At 37.5% G+C, this 25,997-nt stretch overlaps 3 protein-coding genes across 6 annotated transcripts; 1 reads left to right on the top strand and 2 right to left on the bottom strand.

The window, feature by feature from the left end:
• Positions 1 to 216: 216 nt before the first annotated feature.
• On the bottom strand, positions 217 to 681 carry LOC126690312 (uncharacterized). Its single transcript, XM_050385446.1, has one exon. The coding sequence runs from the start codon at positions 679 to 681 to the stop codon at positions 217 to 219; it is 465 nt and encodes a 154-aa protein (XP_050241403.1).
• A 6,440-nt stretch (positions 682 to 7,121) lies between these two features.
• On the top strand, positions 7,122 to 25,010 carry LOC126726252 (isovaleryl-CoA dehydrogenase, mitochondrial). 3 transcript variants are annotated; one of them, XM_050431488.1, is made up of 15 exons: positions 7,122 to 7,408; positions 8,622 to 8,705; positions 8,792 to 8,849; positions 9,407 to 9,531; positions 9,614 to 9,658; positions 10,347 to 10,395; positions 10,509 to 10,618; positions 11,725 to 11,801; positions 12,462 to 12,512; positions 12,610 to 12,674; positions 13,191 to 13,345; positions 13,447 to 13,487; positions 13,576 to 13,630; positions 14,550 to 14,606; positions 24,628 to 25,010. In XM_050431488.1, exons 1-15 carry the CDS (start codon positions 7,310 to 7,312, stop codon positions 24,709 to 24,711), a joined length of 1,155 nt encoding a protein of 384 aa, XP_050287445.1. In that variant the 5' UTR covers positions 7,122 to 7,309; the 3' UTR covers positions 24,712 to 25,010. The 3 variants fall into 3 exon arrangements, with proteins under 3 accessions (XP_050287445.1, XP_050287448.1, XP_050287438.1); XM_050431481.1 differs by lacking the exon at positions 24,628 to 25,010 and adding an exon at positions 15,181 to 15,614 and having other exon boundaries at positions 7,127 to 7,408; XM_050431491.1 differs by lacking the exons at positions 12,462 to 12,512; positions 12,610 to 12,674; positions 24,628 to 25,010 and adding an exon at positions 15,181 to 15,614 and having other exon boundaries at positions 11,714 to 11,801.
• On the bottom strand, positions 17,346 to 24,647 carry LOC126726239 (auxin response factor 4). 2 transcript variants are annotated; one of them, XM_050431462.1, is made up of 12 exons: positions 23,876 to 24,647; positions 23,680 to 23,736; positions 23,245 to 23,430; positions 23,053 to 23,137; positions 22,888 to 22,978; positions 22,323 to 22,487; positions 20,210 to 20,329; positions 20,035 to 20,110; positions 19,403 to 19,565; positions 18,544 to 19,286; positions 18,269 to 18,459; positions 17,346 to 17,687 (listed from the first exon to the last, which is right to left on the bottom strand). In XM_050431462.1, the coding sequence occupies exons 1-12, from the start codon at positions 24,218 to 24,220 to the stop codon at positions 17,504 to 17,506; spliced, it is 2,406 nt and encodes an 801-aa protein (XP_050287419.1). In that variant the 5' UTR covers positions 24,221 to 24,647; the 3' UTR covers positions 17,346 to 17,503. The 2 variants fall into 2 exon arrangements, with proteins under 2 accessions (XP_050287419.1, XP_050287427.1); XM_050431470.1 differs by having other exon boundaries at positions 18,544 to 19,283.
• Positions 25,011 to 25,997: the final 987 nt, after the last annotated feature.

The raw sequence follows: 25,997 nt of genomic DNA, 5'->3' as shown, positions 1-25,997 counted from the left end.
TCTTAGTATCTTTAATTCTGCTGCATCGTCTCCCTTTATCAAGATTTCCTTTATGGGGATCTGCCAATCCCCTTCGCCCTGTTCCTCCCGGAACTTTTCCTTCAACACCTCAATGATGGATTCTTCCCTCTTGCTGACTTCTATCCTGGTGTTACTCCTTTTGAAGATTATTTGTGAACCCAGTGTGGCTAATGCGTCCGCAAACCAGTTTTTGTTTCACGGAGCATGCTCTATTTCGAAGGTTAAAAATTTTTCTTCCATTCTTTGGGCCATCGCTCTGTATGGGTCTAGGCTAGGCGCCTTCAAGGAAAAGCTCCCCTTGGCCTGGCAGACAACCAAGTTCGAATCTTCTAATACCCTCAAATGTTTGACTCCTATTTCGAGAGCCGTGGTAAGCCCAGTTAGGTAGGCTTCATACTCAGCTGTGTTGTTTGAACAGGGAAATTCCAGCTTAAATGACAGAGCCACTACCTTGTCTTCTTCACGATACAAAACTACTCCTACCCCTCCGGAATGGGTAGTAGAAGACCCATCGAATTTCATTACCCACTGTTCTCTGAATTCTTTTGCCATGGCTACTTCCCCTGGAACTTCATCATCCAACGGGAATTCTTCCTCTCCTGGAAATTGTGCCAATAAATATGCTATAGCCTGACTTTTTACTGCCCTAGGTGTCCCCATTCTCAAGTCGTATTGTGATAACTGTAGCAACCACTAGGATATTCTGCCGGAGAGGATTAGCTGTTGTAACAGAGCTTTAATGGCATGTGACTTAGTCATCAGCCATACTTCGTAGGCCAAGAAATAGTGACGCAACCTTTGCGAAGCGTATACAATGGCCAAGCATGCTCTCTCTGCCCTTGGGTAACGGGTTTCTGCATCTTCTAATGCACAGCTGATGTAGTATATTGCCTGCCCGGTACCATTTCCATCTTCCTGAGCGATTAGTGCACCGATGGCATACTAGTTGGTGGCCAAATAAAGTAGCAGTGGTCTTTTGTGGATAGGGGCCTACACCGTGGGGAGGTTCATCATTATCTGTTGTAGCCTTTTGAAGGCTGTTTGCTGCGCTTCCCCCTACTCAAAACTCTGCCCTTTTTTGAGTAACTTAGTGAAGGCAGAGGTGATTGATGCCAATCCAGGGATGAATCTCCGGATATATGAGACTTTTCCTAAGAAGCTCTTTAACTCTTTTACTGTGGCCAGAGGTCTCATAGTTGCTATGGCCGTGGCTTTGGCCGGGTCCACATCTATGCCTCTGCTGTGAACTAGGAAACCCAAGAATTTCCCAGAGGACACTCCGAATGCGCACTTGAGGGGATTCATCCTTAACTTAAAAACTCTGCATCTTTCGAATACCCTTTTTAACACGCAAAAGTGTTCTTCTCTCCTCTTTGAGTTAACCACTATGTCATCCACATAGTCTTCTAACTCCTGGTGCATCATATCGTGAAATATGGTCGTCATTGCTCGTTGATAAGTTGAACCTGCATTTTTTAACCCGAAGGGCATCACAGTATAGTAGAAATTGCCCATGGGTGTTCTGAAAGCAGTTTTCTCTGCATCCTTTGGTGCCATTCTGATCTGATTGTATCTGCTGAAACCGTCCATGAACGAAAACATGGTGCTTCCTGCCGCGGAATCTATTAGTAAATCCATGTTTGGGAATGGGAACTCGTCCTTTGGACAGACTTTGTTGAGATTTCTGAAATCTACACAACATCTTATCTGGCCGTTCTTCTTCTTCACTGGTACTATGTTGGATAGCCAGCGAGGATGCTGGATAGGCTTGATGAATCCTGCGGCCAGCAACTTCTGCACCTCTTTGACTATCTGCCCTTCTATCTCTATGTGAAATATCCTGGCATGCTGGGCCACCGGCTTGGCCTCTGGGTCTACATTTAATGTATGCGCAACTAGCCTGGGATCCAGTCCTGGCATTTCACTGTAGTCCCAAGCAAAAACGTCTTTGAATTCTTTCAACAGCAGTATCAGTTCTGACTTCTCCTTTCCTGTCAGGCTTGCACTAATTAAGATAAACCTCGGTATTCGTGAATCAAACCCTAGGTCAACTTCTTCCAATTCTTCCTCTGCCACAACCTGTGTGTCCTTTTTTGCTGCAACTTCCCCATCCTTCTCTTCTTCTTTTCCCAAACTTTCTTCAGTGACGCAACATGCCAAAAACTCTTATGTTGTCCTTTTTAGGTGGGACCCACTTGCATCTCACTTGTGGGCCCCACGCGCCTTCATAACTTATACACAATCCTGCCATCAAGGCCTCGGACCCTGATGCACTGAGGTGTTTCGTCTGGCTCTGCAGCAGACACTTCTTTTCTTTTCTTCTTTCGCGCTAGTAGCTCTCTTAGATCGGGTTTTGGGTCACCTTGGACATCTTCCCACCTAGGCACGAAGGTTCTCGTGGCTTTGAAACCGAGTTTTCCCTAGACAGAGCCCATTGGTCATAAAACATGGTTTCCACTGAGTGGGCTTCTGCCTGCTCGAATGGCGAGGGGTTTGCAGCTATGCGTATCATCCTGCCATTCAATCTTCCTTTCACACATTGGTGGTAGGTAGATGGGACTAGTCGGTGTTTGTGTAACCAGGGCTTTCCCAAAAGCACATGATAGGATATTTCTGTTCTGACCACATGGAAACGAGCTAAAGAAGCTATAGGGCCTACTTTCAACCACAACTGAATGTGGCCTACGGTGTACTCACCTCTTTCGCCGAACCCCGTTGCTTCCATTGAGCATCCTTGGATCTTTCTTTCTGAAATTCCTGCTGCTTGCAATGTGCTCAACGAAATGAGGTTTACGGAAGCACCTGTATCCACCAAGGCCCTCTTTATGGGGATTTGATTTATGGATGCTGCTAAATAGAGAGGCCTCCTGTGATCCGGGTGTCCCACCTCCATATCCTCACTGCTGAACGTGATTTCTATCAATTCCTATAGGAGGGCTCTGTCTTCTGGCATTTCTGCTGACAAGCATTCCACCCCTGCCCCGGAGGCGATACTCACCAAACCCTCCGTGGCTATTTTCCTTTTCTTTGCTGTAAGTACCAACTGGTCAAATAAATTTTTGAACTTGGCACTCTGCTGTAGAGTGGTAATCGCCGCGGCAAGTAAGGCCAAGTTTTCTTCCTCGTCCTCTCCCGGGTCTGCGCATATTACTACTACTACTATACCCTTTCCTTTGTGGTTCGGGAGTGGGTTTCTTTGGACTTCCTATTGGGTTAACTCCAATGTGCCTTCTTTAATCCTGCGGTGCACCAACCTGCGAAGCGCCAAGCATTCTGCGGTGGGATGTTGTACATAGTTGTGCAGGCGGCAGAAGGGACGATCTCTCCTTTCTTCCTCCGTGGGCTCTCTAGAAACCTGGTTGGATTTAAAGATCCCGTCTGCTATCCATTTGTCTAGCAGCACATCCAATTCCTTAGGAGTACATGGTAAGGGTGGGGGCGTATCATACTCCCTCCCCTCTGTTTTCCTCCTCCGCTCTCCAGTGGACACTGCCATAGCCTGCGGGGCGTTTCTTTTGTCTGAACTGGGTTTTACAGACTGAGTCGTCTTTCTAGCTTTCTGCAATAGTTGTGCGAATTGGGAAATTTCTAGATTTTCCAGGACAGCTCTGAATTCCCGAATCATGTTGGTCATGCACATTTCTACTAAGGTCCTTTCTTCACAGTAGTCGTAGCAGTCAAGTGCTATGTCCCTGAACCGCTTGATGTATTCTATCAAATCCTCGCCATTCCTTTACTTGGTCGCTTGTAGGGTTACGAGTGTTACTGTTTCCTCTCCGTGGAAGTACTTAGTGTAAAATACATCCACCATGTCATCTCAAGTTGGGATCGATCCTGGTTTTAAGCCGATGTACCAGGTGTATGCCCGGTCACATAGTGACTTTGAAAACTCCCGCAGACATAAGTCTTCGTCTGCTACGTAAGGGCCAATGGTATCAATAAATTTGCTCACGTGCTTAACTGCACTTCCCTTCCTGCCATCGTATTGTGCAAAGTTCCTTGGCTCATACCTCTCGGGGTATGGTTTGCTGAGTACTTTTAGAGGGTAAGGAGGTCTTCGTGTGTAAAACCTCTCCTTTGGTGTTCTGGCTCTCTCTTACTCCAAGAGAGCCGCTACTTTAGCCATAGTAATGAAGCGCTGTTTTGCGTTCCGTGGGACACCTCCTACCAGTGTCTCCTCTCTATCTGCCGCATGCTCTGGGTCATGCTGGCTGCCTTTCTCTTTTGTTTTGTCCGCCTTTAGTTGACGAATCTCTTCCATCATTTGTTGCTGCGAGTGCTGTAGTGATTGCAATACTTCAATAAAAGTGTTGACATTGTCTGCGGGGACTCTTATCTGTGGCTGAGGATCAACCATCGTTTTGTTGGCACCTTCCGTTTGGTTAAGTTATTGTTGGTGGGGCGTTGTTGGCCTGGATTCTACTTGCGAGGGTACGACACTCATATTTCGTGTCGTTCTGGACTTTGGTGGCATTGTTTGCAAGGGGCCTTTTTATTTATTTATTATTATTATTTTTTTTTACCCCTATTTGCTTCCTAACTACCTAGTGAAGTCGCCAATTGTAAGGGGGTGGGCTGTGCTAATGGTGTTGGGCTGCCTCCTGCTGCACTAAGCCCAAGTTTTCTGGATAAGAGAGTCGGGACCGGCCCAGCTTTAGCTTAAGTTGGTCCGGCTTGTGCGCAAACTAGGCCAAGTCTGCCAGGGACGTGTTCACGGCAGGCGAAATTGTTTCAGACAAATCATGGTAGGCAGACATAATAATAAAATAAACAGAAAATATCTAGCCACTTAATGGGGAATTGACCAAATAGCCCCTAAAATCAATTACAACAACAATACTAATTGTTTTCTTTTTTTACGGAAGAGAAAAAAAAAAGCATAACAGAGGACATCAAATGTTAATACGCAAGGGTTAGTCGGAATATTAGAGTAAATCGACCGAAAATCCAATCCGCGGGAGCAGAACCACAAAGGGAAGAACGTTCCTCCTCAAAGCAGTCAATCTCTCAGGAAGGAGTCCTGCCGTAGAGGTTAACCGCCCTGAGGGAAATGGGTCTGAGTGGTTTTCTGCGTAGATACTCTCGAGTTTTCTTACAGAGGGCCGGATTTCATGAGGGAGAGAAGAGACCAATCTACCGGTGTATGCCCACCTTTCTAATTCTCACTATTTCTTTCTTTCTTCTCACTTCGTTTTCTTTACTATTTCTTTTAAGTTTTCTATTTCTTAGTCAAAGTTCTCGTTGTTCCTCCCCTCTGCTCACGGCAAGACCCTCCTTTTATAGTGCCTGACATGACCCGATTTTACTGTTTTAACCCTTAACTCCCTTTGTCTGGTCTAGGTGTACTGGTCGACCATCACTGTTCCGTCTGTGTGTCGCCCTCCCAACGCCAGATAAGGAAGAGTATTTTGTTTGCTAGTTTGCTGTGGCACCCTTCCTGCTATGGTCTGGATTATTTCTCTCTCCCTATCCCTCATGGCATGCACTTAATGGTTCCAACTCAGCTTGCCTCTTTTGAGTAGTAAGTCATCCCAGCAGGACACCTCCCCGAAAGAGCCTAAGCCGGAACCTTCAAAATAGATTTTTCCCTTCTCCCCACCACCAAACCATGCCCTCTGATTCTCTGACCCCCCGACCTCACCATGCTCTATATTGGCTGGGTACAGGCTGGTGGTGCCTGGGCCTTGCGTGTGCCTTCATTCCATTTGTGTCCAAAACTTGCCTGCTGCCCATTCATCTGCCGTGGTCTGGAGGCTCGTCGTCCGTGTTTCTTGACCTCTTATGTGGATTGCCTTTTGTTTTCTCGCTCCTTTCAGGAGTTGGGCTTTATTTGATGATGGGTCTTACATTTCTTTGGCCCATTCCTTGGTTTCCCTTATTTCTTGCAATGTCGTTCTATTATTCCTGCTGTAATAACTTAATCCTGCTGGGCTTCTTTTAGGCCAGCCGTTTATTCCTTCTCTCAGTGGCTTGGCATGGCCACTGGTTTGCTTTTATTTATGGGCTCCTATGTCCCTCTTGGCTTTCCCTTGGGCATCCTCGGCTCATTTGCTTTCTTTGGGTTTCCTCGGCCCTTTTACTAATTCTACATTCCCATGGGTTTTTTACTAACTTCATTGGGCTTCCCTGGCCCAATAACCTTATTCTCATCCTTGGGGTTTATGGGCCTGCCATAAACCCCTTACTTTCTTAGTTTGCATTACTTTGGGCCTGTGGCGGCCCTTTCTTGCTTTTCTATCTCATACACTGCTCATGGGATGCTATTTCTCTCTTTTCGGGCTTCTTCAAGCCCACTTGCCTCCTCAAGACCCATTTGTTTATTTCTTGGGTCTGTGATCCATTATTCCTGCCACTTGGGCCTAATGGTTTTGCTGTCTGCTTTGTTGATTCTTTGTTGCCCTTGTTATTGGGCCTTCTTTCTTTCCACCTGGATTCTCACAAATGACCCTTAACAGTTTTCATAACTCAAAACTCAAAAAATTGAGTTAGAATAATGAAAATTGAAAACCATGACAAAGTGGATCCTATAGTTTAGAATGGAATAATTTATTCATTTAAAAAGTTGTATGGTATTTAAAATAAAAAAGAGGTAGAATAGGATAGGAATTAGGATAGGATAGGATTATTGACTCACTAGCACACGTAAGCCTAATCAAGGACCGAAGCAGGCATGAACCAGGACAAACCGGTGAGTTTCACTCGTATACACTACACACTAGTTTAGTCACTTACTCCACTCCTCTTTAGTAATTATCACCTGTGCCAAGTCCAGTGAACTTAAAGAAACATCTCTCAAATTATAGCAACTTGTCACATAAAATAAAAAATCTAGACCGCCTATATAAATCACATCATTAGCTTTAAGTTTTAACCAATAATAAAACCATATAAAGGCTTTGAAATTGAAACGATCTCAGAGGTTTCATATGAGCTCGGCTGTACTTTATAGACACCCTTAGATAATCTAAACTACCATATTTGGACGACAGAGTACAGACAAGCTATATTTAAATTTATACTCGCTACCAGCTGGCGTGTTTTATGTATATTTGTGTCTTATAAAAAAAAAAATTATACCGTTCTATCAAAAAAAAGAAAAAGAAAAAAAAGAAAAAGAAATTATACTGCTATAGCGATTCCTTACTCTTTTTTTTTTTTTTGAGAAACCAATTCCTTACTCTGTATCTTTCTTCTTTCTTCTTCCGCTTCTTTCAATTAATCTATTTGCTTTTCCTTGTAATTTTCTTTCTCTTTTGAACTCCAAAACCAAAAATTAGATAGCGTAGCGATGCAAAGGTTTATTGCAGCGAGGTCTGTATGTGCCAGTATTTTCACAAGGAAGAGACACTTTTCTACCGCTCTACTCTTCGATGATACTCAGATACAGGTCTCTCTCTCACTCTCTCAATATATGTATGCATGTATGTATGTATGTATGTGTGTTTTTGTTTATGTTTGTGCGTTCCAAAGTATCAGCTCATAAAAGGATGGGATTGCCTTTTATATTCTTGGTGAATATAAGGTATATTTCTGGTTTATTTTTGTGTGTGCGTGCGTGTTTGTTTGTGATTTGCTTGGGAAATTGTGTTATGAATCTAATTTGTTTGATTAGTATTAGGTAATAATGATAGTGCTACGTTTTTTGTTGATTTCAAATCAGTGTGTTGTTAATCTAACAAATTGATTAATCTTTGAAGGAAATGACATGGTCCGTTGATTTATTATACATACGCTAATCTCGAGGTGTTGTATTACAAAAGCAGTTTCTTTGTTCACATGTCAAAAGCCTTTTAGATATATGTTGATTTAATTTGATGTTTTGATCATAACTATCATGGTTGTGTATTTTTGTAAAGTACAAGAGAATTATATAAAATGTTATGTTTAAACTTTCTATGACTAGTTTATTAGAATACTGTTCATTGATAATTGTTTTCATTTATTATATAAAATTTTTAAGAAATTGAAATAACTTAAAAGTAAAATTTGAACTTACAAACATTATACAATTGCAAATAGGAAAGATATCGATTTTTTTTTTTTTTTAAAGTTTTTATTTTTATTTTTATTATATGTCATGAATATTTCTATTAGAGGTTATAAGATACTACTATATTTGATTCAAATATGCACTTTACTTCAATTAGGTGTGTGCTTGCCCTTTACGCTTTACTTCACTTTACATATTCTATTTTAGGTAAAAGATTGAATAACTGCAAAAGAGATGCTTTTATTGCAAAAGAAGAAAGTAGGGACTGATTTTGTTTTTGTCAGTGAGCTCCTCAAACTTCTGTTTTGGTTTTCGATTAACTGTCAATAAAAATTGTAAAAAACATTTTGACTTAGTTTCATGTTGATATGAAAGAAGAGGCACTTATGTGTTTGTTTTTGCTAAGCTTCTCCTTGTAACACAAGAAGCTGTTGAAGAATTTGATCTAACTTAAGAATCTTTTTTTAGCTATTTTTTAGAAAAGCTTTCTTCAAAGAGCATATGCTTCTACCTATAAGAAACAAAAAAGAAAAAAAGAGCATATGTTACTTGCTAAGTAGGTTCTATAATGCCTATAGCATTTTGACATATTTCTATGCAATTTTTATAGTTCAAAGAAAGTGTCGCTCAATTTGCTCAAGGGAACATTGCCCCTCATGCATCAAAAATAGATCAAACGAATTCTTTCCCACAGGTATGTACAAGTTATACTTTTTTCGTGTTATAAACTCTACTTATCCTGTAGTTAAGCTATGAATGTATTTCGTTTTCTTATTTCAGGGGATTAACTTATGGAAACTCATGGGTGAATTCAATCTCCATGGAATTACAGCACCAGGTAGAGTTTTAAATGTATAGAAGAATTTGGTTAATCCACCTTCTATAAGTGTTTTCACTGCCTTGTATTATGGTTTGTGGTATGTTTTGATGGAAGATCTCCATATTCATCTGCAACAAATTTTTTTCCTCCTCTTGGGCTGTGTTATTTCTTATTGTTTAAGATTATGGATTAATTGAACTAAGCATTTCTATTTTCAAAATATGGATTAATTGAACCAAGTGGTTCTATTTCCAAAATAAGTTTTCTTCATTAAATTAATTAAACTAAGTGTTGCTATTTCCAAAATATGGATTAATTGAACCAAGTGGTTCTATTTCCAAAATAAGTTTTCCTCATTAAGTTAATTAAACTAAGTGTTGCTATTTCCAAAATATGGATTAATTGAACCAAGTGTTTATATTTCCAAAATAAGTTTTCTTCGTTAAGTTACTTGAACTAAGTCTGGTCCCACTACAAAGAATTGGTTCCGCAATTTAGTTCATTTTTTATGTATTGTCATCATGTTCCACCCTGTTTTCAGAATTTGCAGTAGTTAACTCTTGGTTCTCTTGTAGAGGAATATGGAGGACTAGGTCTAGGTTACTTGTATCACTGTATAGCGATGGAAGAAATAAGTCGTGCTTCTGGGTCTGTTGGCCTCTCCTATGGTGCCCATTCTAACCTTTGCATTAATCAATTGGTAATAAAGAGAACTATTTTTCAGTTTGTAATAATATTTAGATATTACTTATTCTTAACGCCCTTTTCCTTCCTTTTTGTAGGTGAGGAATGGAAACACTGCCCAGAAACAGAAATACTTGCCAAAGGTTCTTTATTGATCTATTTCCAAATTATTAATTCCCATTATTTACAGCCATGGCTTATTCATATGACAAATACTTGGTCTAGGTTACTAATACTACTTATTCAGATAACTGCTCTAGCAAGTAAAGTATAAGAAGATCAATGATAACATAGCAATGGATAGTATAGCAAATTATGTTGGTTCAAGTATGGCTCATCAAGCAAATGAGTTTTACCTCAAATGTCACTTCTTTCTCCCGCAAGAATGGATGGAGGTCTCAGGTGAGCTTGTGGGTTTAGAACCCATGGGGTACTTGTGCAACTTGCCAATAAAAAATAATGGCTCATCAAAAAAAAAAGTTTTTGATGAATCTGTTGAAAGAGATGGTTGAATACTTTAATGAACTAAATAAATTGATCTCCACCGGTTTGCCAACACCAACGGCTTTTTATATGAAAACTTTCCATGCCTCATATAATCCATAATAAGGTCATAATTTGACCAATCATGGTAATTTGAGTGAATTAAACTGTGATGAAAAAAGGGGAAGAACCTCCAGGTAAATTGAATTGAATTGAATGTTACTTGCTCTCTTCTAATGCACAACACCACTTTCCCCCCCTTCCATCTTCAACTTCGTATATTTAGATGAATTTGCTCTGTTGTCGTTTACTTCTTTTTGCTAACCTTGTGAATCTCTTTTTTTGAAGCTTATCAGTGGGGAGCATGTAGGAGCTCTTGCAATGAGTGAACCTAATGGTAACTTATTTACACTATTACTCCATTTTTGTCTTATGTTTATAGATGTTGTTGAGGCCTATGTAACTTTTCTTTTCATAGTTTGACTGATTTGTCTTTTTTTTTTTTCTCAGCTGGATCTGATGTTGTTAGTATGAAATGCAAGGCTGATCGGGTAGATGGGGGTTATATTATAAATGGGAACAAGATGTGGTGCACCAATGGCCCAGCTGCTCAAACATTGGTATTCTTGTTATAATTGTTTTCCTCTGGTTATGCATGTTATTATCATCGCACATTATTAGTTAATTGTATAATGTATCTAGTGGCAAAACCATTCACTATATGTTGGCAAAATAAATGTCAGTTTACTATGTATGAGGTACATGTTTGCCAACATACAGTGTGATCTTGAAATTTATACTTTCAATTTCTTTTCTCATGAACATGAGAGGATTTCAGATTTTCTATAGTTCTCTGTAGAGAGTATTCTGCCACAGAATAGCCATTACTTTCTGTGTCTAGTGGTCAACTCTCTACGTCCTCACCAGTGGACTGTAGCATATACTGAGGGATGCCACTTAGTGGCATACAAGTTTAGGGTTGGCGTTAATATTTGAGATTCAAATAGATGCAACCTTTTGCTCCATGATAGATACGCTGTAGTGTTGTGACTTGTGATTAGTTTCTCTCTGGTAATGTTCATGTTAGGTCCACCATCTTGTGAGGTTAATGTTTCAACGTTCAGAACTCAATGCTAAGAAGCTTCTTTAGCGTACAGTGTATCAATAATTAATATGAAGTTGGCTTCCTATTTTATTTTTAAATTTTTCTTTGGGTTCTATTGACAGCATTCTATTTGAATGATTGTACGATCATCTTCTCTAAATAATTGACAGTAGGGACAAAATCCCCTTCTTTCAGTGAGAATGACTCCAAGGTTGAAAATATATGGTTTAATCAATTGAACAGATAAAGGCACCCCTTGAATGTTAACCCAAAAAAAAAAGCTAGAAAATTTTCCTGTTTTTTAGTGTTAACCAATTATATTTGCTTCTGAGCCATATTCTTATGCATGCAAGTGAATCACCTGTCTTCGTTTGTGGATAGATAATCATACATCATCTAGGTTCTAACTGCAATTTTCTTGAATCTATTTGAATTAAAATTGAAGGGAAAAGAGTCAACTCTTGTCCTCAAAAGGCATTTTGTTTTGCCTTATTGCATGGTCAAAATTGTGGATGATAACAGAATTTAATAGCTTATACAACTATCAATTTGGCTTTTTAGACTGTATTACTTTTCTTATATTCATGTGTTTCTTACAACTGATTTGTAGAACTGGGACAGGTTGTTTATGCAAAAACAGACACAACAGCCGGCTCAAAAGGAATCACAGCATTCATCATCGAAAAGGGAATGCCCGGGTACTTGCACTAGAGTTGATTTAGTGTTATCTTTTCACATGTGCAAGTCAAAATTTTTATTAGATGTCATTGGGAAATATAATTGAGCAATTATCTAATGTTAGGCTATAGCCAGTCCAAGAGGGGAACTTTGGTAATGGGCCTTCATAGATGGCATGTGCACTGGTTGCAAATAGCATTAGTATGAGCCAGACAATATTTCAAACGTTGGGACTTTTGTACACATGATCAAAACTGTTTAAAACATGATTGTGACTCCCACCTCAAGTTTAGATGAGCAATGCACTGTGGCTACGCCAACTGCATGATGATTTGATTGATAGAGGAAGTAAGGAGGGTTCTGGGAAAGATACCACACACACACACACACACACACACACATATATATTGAGAATAAACATGTTTTCTGGAGGTAGGCATTCATCTTGAGAATATGTTAATTTTCTTAAATAGATACTACTGAACAAGGGGGAATGGTTTCTTTTCATTGACACCCAATGTGAATAAAAATGAAGATTGCTTGAAATGATTAAAAGCAAAATAAAGTAACAATAGGAATATTTAAAAAAAATTAAAATTAAAATTACCTTAGGAGGTTGAAACAGGAACATCTTGAATCCATGATGTTTTTGTAAATGTTAGTTCTTTTGGTGACTGCAGATTCAGTACTGCCCAGAAATTAGACAAACTTGGGATGCGCGGAAGTGATACGTACGTTCTACTTTTCTTTAAATCTAATATCTTTGTTGAAGTCCAATTCTGACTCTGCTTTCCCTATCTTCTACTAACAATGGAATGGTCTGAGCAGATGTGAGCTTGTCTTTGAAAATTGCTTTGTTCCTGAAGAAAATGTTCTTGGACAGGAAGGAAAAGGTCTTGCATTCCATAATCTCATAATTTTGTTACTGGAAGGAAATCTCTTTAATTATGTTGGATGCCTAATGTGAGTTCCAACAAGTTGCACATGCTTAGGATACTCTTATAAATTTAGGAACCCAATTGCTCTTGAAACTTTGGGAACCTAATTACTCGTAATTTTGGTTTGATTTGGAACTGCTAATCAAAGTTGCAGTTGTCTAAACTCCACAACCCCCCCCCCCCCCCACCCCGTGGGAAAATCAGAACTTCTTGTTAAAGTGAATTACTATCACCAATGGTCTTGTTATTATGTCACATTAATAGTTTTACCGAAAAAGTATAGTCCCCCCTCCCCCCCAAAAATCATAATTTCTTGTTAAAGTGAATTATAATCGCCAATGGTCTTGTTATTATGTCACGTTAATAGTGTAACCGAAATGTTTCTAGTTCTTGTTGTAGCAATTTATGATGACAGTCTATCTTACTTTACCCAAGTCTTATCTCTAATAAGATGTTTGCCTTTGATTTCAGGAGTCTATGTCATGATGTCAGGGCTTGATTTGGAGCGGCTTGTACTGGCAGCTGGGCCTCTAGGTATCATGCAGGCATGTCTTGATGTTGTTCTACCTTATGTTCGACAGCGTGAGCAGTTTGGTCGTCCAATTGGGGAATTTCAATTTATACAGGTTCATGATTATTATTGACACAACTGATTATTCTGATGTTGTGTAGTTGTTTCAGTGCGTGAATCCTAACCCTTATGTTGATTATTGGCCTACAATTGCAGGGTAAAATTGCCGACATGTATACTTCTTTACAGTCCTCCAGGCATGGGATTCTGATTTTATGATGCACTGTTATTTACAGTCATTTATCTTTCATGTGGCAGAAATTAACTATATCATTTTTTTTTCAGGTCCTATGTGTATTCTGTTGCAAGAGACTGTGACAGTGGAAAAACTAATCCTAAGGTGCCTTTTAAATTTTGATATTTCCTTCTCTTTACTTTCTTGGGTCCAAGTATAATTCTTCAGATTTTAATGCATCTAACAATATTTGAATTTCTAGCCAGCATGTTCCTGTTCATTGCAAATTCATATTGTAAAGTTGGGTCCATAATGAAATGAATTTTGCTGGTGAATGTTGGAGCTTTTGAAATCCACTCCAATCATCAAAGCTATAATAAATGTCTCATTTTTTTTGGCTATTAGCCACCCACAAAAAAAAAAAAAAAAAAAAAAAAAAATTGCTTTTAGGATTACCCTTGGATTGACAATTAAAGAAGGCAGACAAGTTTTGACTGCAAATACTGGCTGTTCTTTGTTTTACTTATGATTTCTATTAGTCTACATCAATATGAATGCTAGTGTGTGGTGATGTTATACATTATTGGCCCATTTTCTAAAAGCTTAATCATGAAGAATAATCTGTTCTCCAGGATTGTATTAGTGCTCCTTTTTCTTTTAAGCTCAACCCTTGTGTTCTTTTGTACTTGCAAAGCCCACATTCATTTCAAAGTTATTGGGCAGGCTAGCATGTGAGGGAGGCTATTGAAGTGTGTCTACATATTGATATGGTTGCATATTGTCATCTATTGATTTTCCATTCATATGTTTGTTGTAAATGGATTTTGATCAAGTTTGAAGAAACACTGCAAAGTTGCCATGGAATGATGCCCCCCCTGCTCCACCCCTTGGAATTGCCTCCAATTTGATATTGTTATAATTTCTGTTTTGCTGTTTTCTATTGCTTCTATGAATGATTATGGAGCAATGGCAATGCTGTCACATATATTTTTTTTCATTCATGAAAGAGAAAAATTATAAGGTTCTCATATGGCAGCATAAGATGCAAACTGAATCATAAACTAACCGGAACACAAATTTTCAGGATTGTGCTGGAGTAATACTTTGTGCAGCTGAAAGAGCCACCCAAGTTGCTTTACAGGTGAAAGTTCATTGCACAACTTCTGTTCTTATTTATTCTTGTTATGCTTATATAATGGTTGCATTTATTCACTTGATGCATATCTTAATCCTTGATCCTTGGGGATTTTTCTTCCTTCCCAAAGAAGAATTTGTCTATGCTAACATGAGCAGGGATCCTTAGTAAAATAAACTCAACAAATACTGAAGATCTGTAGTTGGTCCTGTTCTACCCCTTTGATTCGTGTAGGGCCATATTGCTTGAATGCCCTAGCTGAAGCCTGTAACATAAGAATTCATGCAAATTTCTTATTTTTCCCCCACTAAGAAATCTGTACAACCAATCCAACAGAGCCCCTCCTTATCTTGACCTGTGACCAGTAGCATTACAGCAGCAATAGAGATTTCATTCATTGAATAGACTACATGCATACAAGTACAATTCCTGCAAAATAGTATGCTTATATTGCCAATGAGTTATAGCTTAAATGACACTTCTTTCATAATAATGGGATAGAGATTGAAGTTGTGGGTTTAAGACCCACTGGGTGTGTTACCAGTTAAAAAAAAAAGTTTGCTTATATTCAATATTGCAGGCTATACAATGTTTAGGTGGTAATGGATATGTGAACGAGTATATAACTGGTCGTCTGCTTCGAGATGCCAAATTGTATGAAATTGGGGCAGGGACTAGTGAGATCAGACGAATGATTATAGGTCGTGAACTCTTTAAGGAACAGTAGGAGAGAAGTTGTGCGTTCTTTTTTAAGTTGCTGGACTGAAGCATCCTCCAGTGTCACTTGTTCCTTCCAGGAGAATCATACATGCAGCCCAAGCTGTTTGAGATTCTTTACAGTAAATATAAAATTTTGCGTCAAGAAAAGAAAAGTCTAGATGAAGATGAATATTCTCTGGTTCACTGGTTGAATAAGATAAATTTAAGGCATGAACTTCAAACTAGCTTGCCATGTCTCATTAAAAACAAAGATGCTGGAGTTGAAACTAATTTATATTCATTATCTTTAACTTAGATATGATTTCAATTTAGTATGTTAAGTTTCAATTTAGCAGTCCTTCAACTTGCATTCGTTTACAATGTAATCCTTTGTGGCTGTCTAATTTGTACCATTATGTCAAACAAAATGGCGTCAACCAAAATGGCGTTGATTTGGGAAAGTAAATAATATTATAAAACTTGTAGTGAGATTGGACGGAACTAGATGGAAGGACAAAAAAAAGAGAGAAAAAAGATATAGTTGAAGGAATGGAATTTAAAAAATGAAAGTTAAAGAATTGATTTAAAAATATGTTTAAGTTAAAGGATATAATTTGTTATTTGACCTTATTTTTATTTTTTATCAAGGTCTGGGAGAAACATAAGTAAGCTTGTAGTCGGTGGCAAGGGAGTTAATTTTGCATCGGAGACTATTTCGGTTTGTCTAGGGGAACAAAATATTTTAGTACGGTTGATACTAGTGTATAGTTTTGGGGTTAAGTAACACCATATATATATATATATATATATATAGTAATGTTACACCATCTAATAACTTTTTATTGGAATAATAATATGAAAATCTCACTATTGTATTACATGTTCTTAATATTCTTAACATGCATATCAAATTTCACGCCAATCAAACTTTGTTTACCATTGGATCCTTATACCTATTTTTGATGCATAATTTTAAACTACAAAATCTTGAACTTTAAATATTTGATTGACACAATTATTGATATTTAATCATCTTAAAATTTTGCAAAATTAGAGAATATATGAAAACAATGTAATTCAATGGCGGCCTTGGTTAAAATTAGCATTTAATAAAAAAAATTGTGGTGTAAAACATATTTTGTATGTGTTTAAAAAATATTGCTAGTGTTAGTACGGTATTGACTTCCTTTGGTTGGTGGCAAGCTAAAACTGTTCCAATCAAATTGTATCCTTAAAAAAAAAAAAAAAAAAAAAAAAAAAAAAAAAAAAAAATTTCAAATTGTATCCATAAAGAATTGATTTCAGTCTCTTGATGTAGAGATCTTTACACATTGCCTCCAACCCTAAAGAATGGATCGTAACGGCAATCAAGGAACATATATCCATGAAAACTTATGAGACATATGTACTTAAGTCTTTTTGTTGGATTTAGACATTTTGTTCCCAATCTTTTTGTCATTACATAGAAAATTCCTCGGCGTCTCTGTGAAAATAATGCGTTTGGACCATATCTGTGAAGCTTTAAATCTTCCACATTCGAGCACATTAGTTTGACCTTGACTCTTCTTTTAACCCTGAAGCCTCCCCCAGTGAAAAGTGTCATTATTGGGTTTACATTGAACCATCCATTAATAAAACAAAAACAGAAACATAAACCAAAAAAAGAAAAAAAGAAAAAAGAAAAAGAAAAAGAAAGAATTCATTAGGTCAAAAGGACGGACTAAGTAAAAAATTGACACTAAAAACCCAAAGAAAAAAAAAGGAAGAAAATATGAAAATTTTTACAGGGAGAAATTATCAGAAGAGTTCTAAAGAGTAAAGCCATCAATGAATCACCAACAATTTTGACCATTAAAAAAAGGCTCTTTATTTAAGAGTACCAAAGGAGGTGGTTAGAAAGTTAAAGAAATTGTTGGTAAAAGACATCAATCTGCCTTAATATATGTAACAAAGCATCAGCCACGGGGCTGCCTAACATTCTGCATGGATGAGAATAAACCAAACGTTTGAAAGAGTTCAATGAACTTAGGACTTCCCTGTGGCATAGGCATGCAAATTTATTGTTCAATATCTTCATTAATAATAGCAACCACTGAACTTAGAATTCACCAGAAAGGAGATAGGTAGCCAGAAGCAGGTGTTTATAAGTAGCACACACAAACAGATCAAACATATAATAATACTTATTAATACAACAGTAATCCTTAAACCCTAATTACTGTGGGAGAAGAATCTGGCTGGCCTACGGATGAAGACTTCGAGGCTTCCATTACAACTGGTGCTTGTTCCAAACAGCTCTGAGTATCGTCGCTGATCAGTCCAATGGTCATCTTCTCCACTTCTTCTTGGGTATATATATGAATCTTGGACACGACATTACAGAACTCGCTGCCACCAGAAAATAAAAACCAACCACAAAAATCATGAATGAGTCACGATCTATACCTTAGATTTTCCAAAAGAACCACAATAAACAAGGTTCATAGTGCCATCAGTTTGCGTTGTAAAGTTCATTATCTCCAGTTTCCTTCCACTGCTTCTTTTGTTTTTATTTTTACATGTTTTAATCATATAATTTTACTACTATATGAATCAACTGAAAAACAAAATAGCTTCACCGGATGCAATCTTTCTTGTATTTAAAATTTTTTTTCCCTACATGCGTCTCTCTGAAATGTACTCTACCATAATGTGAGAACTTATTAATCTCAACTTATTCAGCCACGGCCATTGAACACTGTTGTTATTACCAATAATAATAATAGCATTCATTTTCATTTACTACTACTACAATTATTTTCAGGGGTAAGAGGAGAGATCAAACCTCTCTCTCTCTCTCACATTTTTTTTTCTTACAACAAAAATGTGCCCAGGTGTATAAAGCTGTTTAATTTGATTACCATCACACAATAAACTGGTTATTAGATGTAACAAATAGCAGAAAGTTATTTCTAACAAGAGACACTTACTGCCATGGGTCATCCCCAACGACCATTACATCATTCTCACTGTCGGTGTACAAAATCCGCCATCCTTTATCAGGATCTTGTAGAAGGCCTTCCATGCTAAACAGCCGTTCTAGTTCACTCAGGAGGTCACCGTATCCATTTAGCCTTGAGAGATCAATGGCCCTTCCTACTAAGCTGCCTTGCTTGTGAACCTTCACTCATATTACGTAACATAAGTGGGCAAAGGAAGTAAAAAAGGCTAGTAACTATCCAAAGTTGCTTGTATTGTAGCTTACCTTAGTGCAACTCCTCTTACCAGAAACTTGTGAATTTGGAGTTTCCCCAGTCAAAGAAAACCCAAAAAGTTTACAGCCAGTCACAATTCCATTAAAATTTTCATCTTTTGGATTTCTCATATTTGTCCCTAAAGTGGGAGGAGCAGGCACGTGTGTTGCTGGCCTATGCTCATTTGGTAGATTTGGCTTTCCAAATTCATTTGTTATAACCCCTGTCTGAATAGAAGATGGGTTGAATGAGACATTCTCTCTTGTTAAGTTATTTGCATAAGAGCGCATTCTGGGATCTGAGCCAGCTTTATAAATGTCTTTATAATGAAAATACATGCTTTGAAGGCTCTCTGATTCCAGTGGATAGAAATTGGGTTTGGATGCTTGATACATGTTGAAAGAATTGCAACCGGGACTGGGTTTTCTCCAAGCATCTAAATTAAATTCAGATTTTCTTGTCAGTGATCTCAGTGGGCATATTTCTTGACCTTGCAAGACCTTTGGAAATCTATCAGATTCCACAAAGCCTGTGTAGGTGGTGGGATGAGCCGTCAAAAACTCACTAATATTAGACTTTTCAATCCCAGTTGATGCTCGATTTTGATGTGCAGGGGATCGCATCTCAAAATCCAGTGGACGGTTTACAGTATCACATCCATAGAAGGGTGATATGAAACCTATATTTTCTTGACCTTGCAAGACCTTAGAGGATCTTACAGACTCCTCAAAGTCCAAAAACCCACCCCCTCCTGCTGCAAGAAAAATCAGACTATCTCAATGGAAAATACAAATAACTTTTTTTTTTTTTCTGAAGGAAAATACAAATAACTAAGTGCTAATTTTAGTAGCTCATTGGAAAGATTTGTACCAGTTACAGGGTTGTCAGGTGGGGCTGGCTGCAGACCTGTCCTCAGTTTTTTAAGCCTTGGGGAAGACTGAATGCTCAAGGGTGGGAGGGAAACAGAAGGATCAATCTCCCATGGTGAAACTCGATCACGATGATCACTTGCTATATCCTCGTCCCACCTTACCTATTGTGTATTATAGAAGACATTAATGCTAAAATGGACATGTCATGTTCATTAGAGAACTCCTGTTTTTTAATATGAATTTCATGACACAAAAAAGATACATGTGTAATGTATTCATCATATGCGTTTAAATGTCATTAAGACAGTATTCATTGAAGGGCCTGCCATAGCCATATTTAATTCAATTTTAGACCAAAAATTCATTTGGATGGACACAATAATCTGCACGTAAAGAGTGGTTCCCTAGGTAATTACTAGATTCCAGAATGGTGATTAAATCATGATGTCAAATTTCTATGTGAAGGTGTTTATTAGCACTTTTTTGTTTGTTTGGTGGTGGGGGACTTTCTGCTAACTTACATCAAGAAAATGTACTATAAAAGATCATCTGAGTAAAATTCAATGGTATCTCAAACTTAAGTACATTCACTATAGTTGATAATATTTGAAGAGAAACAACAAAGCTCACCATCAAACATCTCCATTTTGAGTTAGGCCACCTGTAGGGATCCATGTCACTTATTCCAGTGACTACACCACTACACCTGTGAGGAAGCAGAATCGGATATTATATCCTGAGAAGAGAATCATCATGAGGCAAAAATATTGTTCATGTCATGTAATCAAATGAAATCAAAGAAGACCTTCTTTCTGGTGAATCATCCATTTCAAATCTCATTTTGAATCTTGTCCCAATTGTCACTGGATTGGTGATGCTTTTGACATATTTTTGGTAGGGTATGACAAAATCTGCATGACTTGCCCTGCAGTTCAGCATTGAACAGAACATGTTACAAAGTTATTTCTCTCCAAGCATATGCTTTACCAAGTATGCTTAAAAGTTTCTAAAAATCAGTAAGACAACAAACAGACACCTTTTCAATATATATGCAAGTAAGTGCTATTAATTCACATCACATGATTAAAGCTTTTCAATTTGGGAAGACTTCAAAATGCCCAAATAGAAAATAAAACAAGAGAGTTATCATAATGAGTTCAAGTGTGGGGGGGGGGGGAAAGAGAGGGAAAAAAGGGGAAAACTATAGCTTGATATAAAGGTCACATGGAGAGGTATTTAGAATTCCTATTCAATGACTAATTTTTCATTCTTTATCTCTAATATATGTAAATTAGATATACTAATATTTTAAATTTTATATATTGTAATACAAATTCTAGATTTCTATTTTCAATGTGTTATATATATTAAAAATTATATAAAAATTTTTGGAAGCACAGATCTTTCCAGCTTCCTACATGATTGAAACCTTTTAAACCTCCTAAAGTTGAGCATTTCCATGATTCCACACTCAAATGCTCTTCCGCCCTCACATCAACTTCATGGTCTACAACAAACAGCATATTCGACTCTTTTGGAGCTGTTTGATAACACAACCAAGGGGCAACCTGCCCAATGCTGAGGGCCTGGTTATCATACTATTGTGGTTAAGCTCTTTCACATCCTAAACAATAGGATCATTTGCAATGTTCCCTCTAAAAGTTAAATTCGAACAATCAACCCCTAAACTATGCGATTAGTTGTAATGCCCCCACTAGTAGAGTCCTTTCAATTTGAGTCATATGAACCTAAATTTTAACATACTTATCATTTGATAATAATATTTTTAAAAAAACCACATGATCATGTGAAATGTGATAAGTGTGTGAATTTGAAGGTAAATGGAAATTAGAGAAACTTTAAAGGCAGAGGGACATTGCAACTTGACCCCATAATCTAGAAGGTTGGTTGCCGAGATTTGAAGTTTAAAGAGGACATTGTAATTGACCTTATAGTTTAGGGTGGGAGAATGCAGGTCATCCTTTAATCATTGTGCACATTTAACGTAATATAGAGAGAAGCCCCTGAGAGGTGTTATTGGAGGATTCCTAGAAAACTGACATGGTTGGATCCATAGAACAAAGATGGAAGCTCCCAAACCCATCAGCAGACTTTGCAAAAAACATATAGGACTACTCACATTTGTATAGTTTCTTATAATTCCACCCACAATTCATGTACACTCATACATCTTATCATAAACGTCGAACATCCATGAACTACCAATGTATAAACGAATTGCCCGCACATTCATGGAGGCAAGACATGTGATTTGTAGCCATATTCTACAATCTCAATTAAGTTGCTTTCATTCAAAGCATTAAGTGTCTCTCACCCTACTAAGATAAGTTATATTCTCTTGGCAGCACTCTGTTGCTAGTGCTTGTGTTATTTTGCTTTAACAAGGAACAAAGAACATGCTTCAGTTTCCCTTTTCTTTCTCAGTTTCTTTATTTCTTTCTAGCACATATGTTCAAATTGGCCTCGCTTATAATCCGCACGTATGTTTCATTACCTTGTTAAATCTTGCCCTTTAGATCATGCGGTGAATATAAAATACACTAGCATACTCAAGAATTCAGTCATCTGGTTTGTTAAGACTTCCTCTACAGGCTATCATCATCTTAGTAACCACACAAGCCTTAACTCAGGCCTTAATTCAAAAGCTTCAATGAAACATAAAACATACATGACCTAAATTAACAGATTAAATTCTTAGCTAGAGAAGATTTAAGTAAGAAAAAAAATCCACTGCAATCATATTTACTATTGATATCAACTACCAAAGTTACCTGAGAAACAAGACTGTCAATTAAGTTGATAGGAAACATATTATGGAAAACACAACAATTTTAACAATAGTTTATAAGGTACGTTTTCTTAGATAAAATAAGCAGATGATGGCCAGTAGGTAATACCTTGGACTGTAGAAAACATGGAATTTGCTCTTCGTGGATGTTGCATTGGCCACTAGTGAAAGCACTTTCGGATAAGAATTCTCATTGCCAATAATTGAATCGGGAAGACCATTTCTTGGTCGAACAGCTCTTCTAATTCCTAACCTCAGCTCTCCATTTTCACCCCTAGAAAGATCATCATAAATGTTTGAACTTTGAAGACATTAATATAACTAGATGGTGGACACATTGGGGCACATGTGGACACCAAATGGAACATGTTACTTTGAAGGCATGGCATTGAAAATTTTTCCCCCTAAATGTCTGTTACTTGTTTAGTTCAATTAGGTAGCAAATGAAATTTGTCTATTTCTCTACATGAATAGAAAAATTCTGATATGTCCTTAAAAAAAAAATTCTGACATTTTGAGATATGTAGATTTATTTTATTTTATTTTATGGTATAATAGATACTCTTCATTAAGAAAAGGTGAAATAAAATATGCCTTCATTCCTATGAGAAAGGAAATGTACTGAGAGCGATGTGGTGACCAAATGCCACTAGAATTTTGATAAGCATATATACCTTAGAAAGAGCACAGCATCCCCTGAAACAAGATTCTTTTGGCTTACGAAAAGACTCCATCCTGTAGTGAGCAGATGCCGCCTTGGCTGACCTGAAAAGAAATAAAAATCACACTCAATCAATGTTTCTGTCAATTAAACCTCAACAGAGTTCTATCAGCATTACCTCTATAAATATGTCGAAACGTCCATCCCACGCCATGCAGGTCTTTTGCAACAAGCTCTTGAGAGGGCCTCTGCTGCTTATAATCCTACAATAAAGGAAATCCAATCAATTTTGCAAATCAATTTAATCAGAGTGACTCAGTTAAATTATCTATTTAGAAAAGGAGAGAATATAATATCTTGAAAGTCACACCAAAGGAGGGAAACAGTCTTCAGCAGCTCTACGAGGAACAGAGAAGCCTCCATGAGTGCTGGTATCAGAAGCAGTGAGTGTTTTGCAGAACATGTGGGGAGTAGACTTTGTGGGTGATCCTCCACCCCCTTCCTCATCCACCCCTAACTCCTCAAGCTCTTTTCCTTCTGAATTCTTTCCCACCAACTACAAAACAAACAAAATTGGCATCATCATCAAAATATCACCTCTCCCAAACCCCATAAAAGTGGGAGCTTTGTGCACTGTATGTGACATTTTTTTTACCCTCCTAGAACAAAGGAGTACTGTAACAGAGAATTTAATTTCAAAGCGACCAGAATCTAAGAAGTCACTAGAACATTGATTTTTTTTTTTTACTTCTGTTGACATAAAATACTAATATTTGCTAAAAACCAAGCAGCAATAGAATCATACCTCTGGAAGGGGAAGCAAAGTAACCTGTGTGTAGACCTCATCATTCTCCTTGTTTGCCTGTTTCAAGGGAGAACAAACATCATAACTAAGTAAAAAGAATATGAAATTGTGTGTGAGCTAAATTGGAGGAACTTTATAAAGAAGAAGCACACACAATTCAATCAAAACTTAAAAAGGCAAAAAATTGAGAACTCACTAAAAGTTGAACATTTACAACACTGCAGAAGATCTGTGGTTGGAGATCAAAGGTTGGCATCTCCATGGGTGAGAAAGGAGAGGCTGAGGCAGCTTGTTCTAAGTGACCTTGAGGGAAGTAGACAACCACATTTCCTTTCTTGGGCAGAGAGGTGAGAGGGCCAGCACAAGCATGCCAGAGCTCCAAATAAATGGAAGAAGACACATTGGGAGGTGAAGATGAATTTGAAGAACATGAAGAAGTAGAAGAGGACAAACAACAGACACAGCCAACCTTGCCACAATTCCCATTACAATATGCATTCTTCTCCACCTCACTCACTGCATGGTTCAGATCAATTTCCATGAATACCCAGAGTTGGTTCTTGTGTGGCTCAATACAAGTAAAACCAAATAGCCAACCCAACACCACCAGAATATGAAAAATTAAAAAAATTAAAAAAAAAGGAAAAAAAAAAAAGGAGGGGATGAGAGTAGTCAAGTGGTCATAGCAAAGGGTACTACCACAAAACCAAAACTAATAAGAAATTGGGAAATGGGGTCAAATCAAAACAAGGAATTCATATTTTTAATTTTATTTTAAGGGGTACCCACAAAGCTAAAACAGGAGAGGAGTGGAAGCATATGAACAGAAAACAACAAGAAAGTCATGTTTGGAAGGATACAAGCCAAAGAGCTAAAAGATGATAAGAAAAGAAGTGGGTATCAAATAATAACAAGAAATTCAAAGTATGATTCCTCCCCCATTTGCAGGTACTGAGAAGAGGGAGCAGAAGCAGCAGACATAGACAATTGCATAGGAAGCACAGAAGCAAAAGGCAAAAAAAGCCAATGTGAGAGTAGTGGCTTTTGGACTTGAGACTGTTTAAGAGAGAGAGACTGTGTTGGGTGGGGGGGACAGGCTAAGACAGTACAGAACCCACACTCTCCCCCACCCCTCTCTCTCTCTCTCTCCTTTGCTTTATCTTTTTCTCTCTTTTTTTATTTTTTATTTTTTTTATTCATAATTTCTATCACTGTGTTGGTGAGGCCCTCCACCCAGACAAAAGGGGGGTTTTCATTCAATACTTCAAAGTGTACAACACAAAAAAGATATTTCCCCAATTTATAATAATAACAAGCTACCATTAGCATTAGGCTAGCCATCCTCATGAAAAGAAAATAAAGCAACTCATTTAAAGCTAAGCACATTTATAACCTCTTTTGTTTACCTATATAAAAAAATCACATTATTTATTGCCTTGACATATTTTTTTTAGAAAGGGTAATATTTTTGCATTTAGCAACAATAAAATCAATAAAATCAAGCTATTTTTGTAACAGAATGATTCGTGTTTAATCTATATTATGGGGCATCGTTTTACAAAAAAATAAAAACCCTTTTAAGTCAACTGACAATTTCTGATGTTTTCGACGGACATCCATGTTTGTATTCGCTTAACATATATGAAAGGGTGCATATAAGGTAATGAGGAAAAGGTTGTAAATGGTCCAGCAGAAAATGGTCCTGTTGTTAATGGGTAATCTTTTTTCAGTTGTGTTGTATTCACTGGAGGCTTGAGAATTGAGAGATCAGACCAGACAGTGCCACAGTGGTTCATCAATACGAATACAAAAGAGAAATGGAGAGAGTTGTCAATGTGAAAGTTGGGACCCTTGAGACTTTTTGGCAGCAACTATCGTGGGCGTGTTGTTAGTTGTTAGGACTCAGTGACTCAGAGAGCTCTCAGCAGTCCCACCCTTCCTATATCTCAAGTCTCATCACTCTTTGTTCTTTATATTTTTCTGGAGATACTGTTTCTACTCGACCTAATAAGGGAGTGCAACTCAAGCGCCTTTTTAAATTGTGTTTTTGTTCAGCCAACAGAGAATGTATATAAATATATTAATCCTTCAGCAGTGCTTCATTGCTATGTCTATGCAGAAGAAATTTAAAGATGTGTACTATGATTCATCAATTAATTTTACAAAAGTTAGTAGAATTTTTAAATATAGATTAAAAAAGAAACTTTTGTTCCCCTTTATTTTTTGTTTTACATAAATACAAAATTCAAAAGTAATCCAACATTCATAAATGTTTGAAATTTGTTTTATCATAAAGTACCTTATGATAAAACAAATTT

The sequence above is a fragment of the Quercus robur genome, chromosome 1, assembly GCF_932294415.1.
Source record: "Quercus robur chromosome 1, dhQueRobu3.1, whole genome shotgun sequence".
NCBI lineage: Eukaryota > Viridiplantae > Streptophyta > Magnoliopsida > Fagales > Fagaceae > Quercus > Quercus robur.
Note: the sequence above shows the minus strand (reverse complement) of the source record. Positions and strands in the feature narration are given on the sequence as shown.

Bases quoted from the DNA above. Each gene is read 5' to 3' on its own strand.
- LOC126726252 (XM_050431481.1), top strand. From the start codon at position 7,310: ATGCAAAGGTTTATTGCAGCGAGGTCTGTATGTGCCAGTATTTTCACA. The intron at 12,513-12,609 runs GTACGTTCTACT...TGGTCTGAGCAG, and splicing joins GGGATGCGCGGAAGTGATAC to ATGTGAGCTTGTCTTTGAAA. The intron at 13,488-13,575 runs GCATGGGATTCT...TTTTTTTTTCAG, and splicing joins ACTTCTTTACAGTCCTCCAG to GTCCTATGTGTATTCTGTTG.
- LOC126726239 (XM_050431462.1), bottom strand. From the start codon at position 24,220: ATGGAAATTGATCTGAACCATGCAGTGAGTGAGGTGGAGAAGAATGCA. The intron at 19,287-19,402 runs GTACAAATCTTT...TTTTTCTTGCAG, and splicing joins ACCTGACAACCCTGTAACTG to CAGGAGGGGGTGGGTTTTTG. The intron at 18,460-18,543 runs GTAAGCTACAAT...ATATGAGTGAAG, and splicing joins GTAAGAGGAGTTGCACTAAG to GTTCACAAGCAAGGCAGCTT.
- LOC126690312 (XM_050385446.1), bottom strand. From the start codon at position 681: ATGGGGACACCTAGGGCAGTAAAAAGTCAGGCTATAGCATATTTATTG.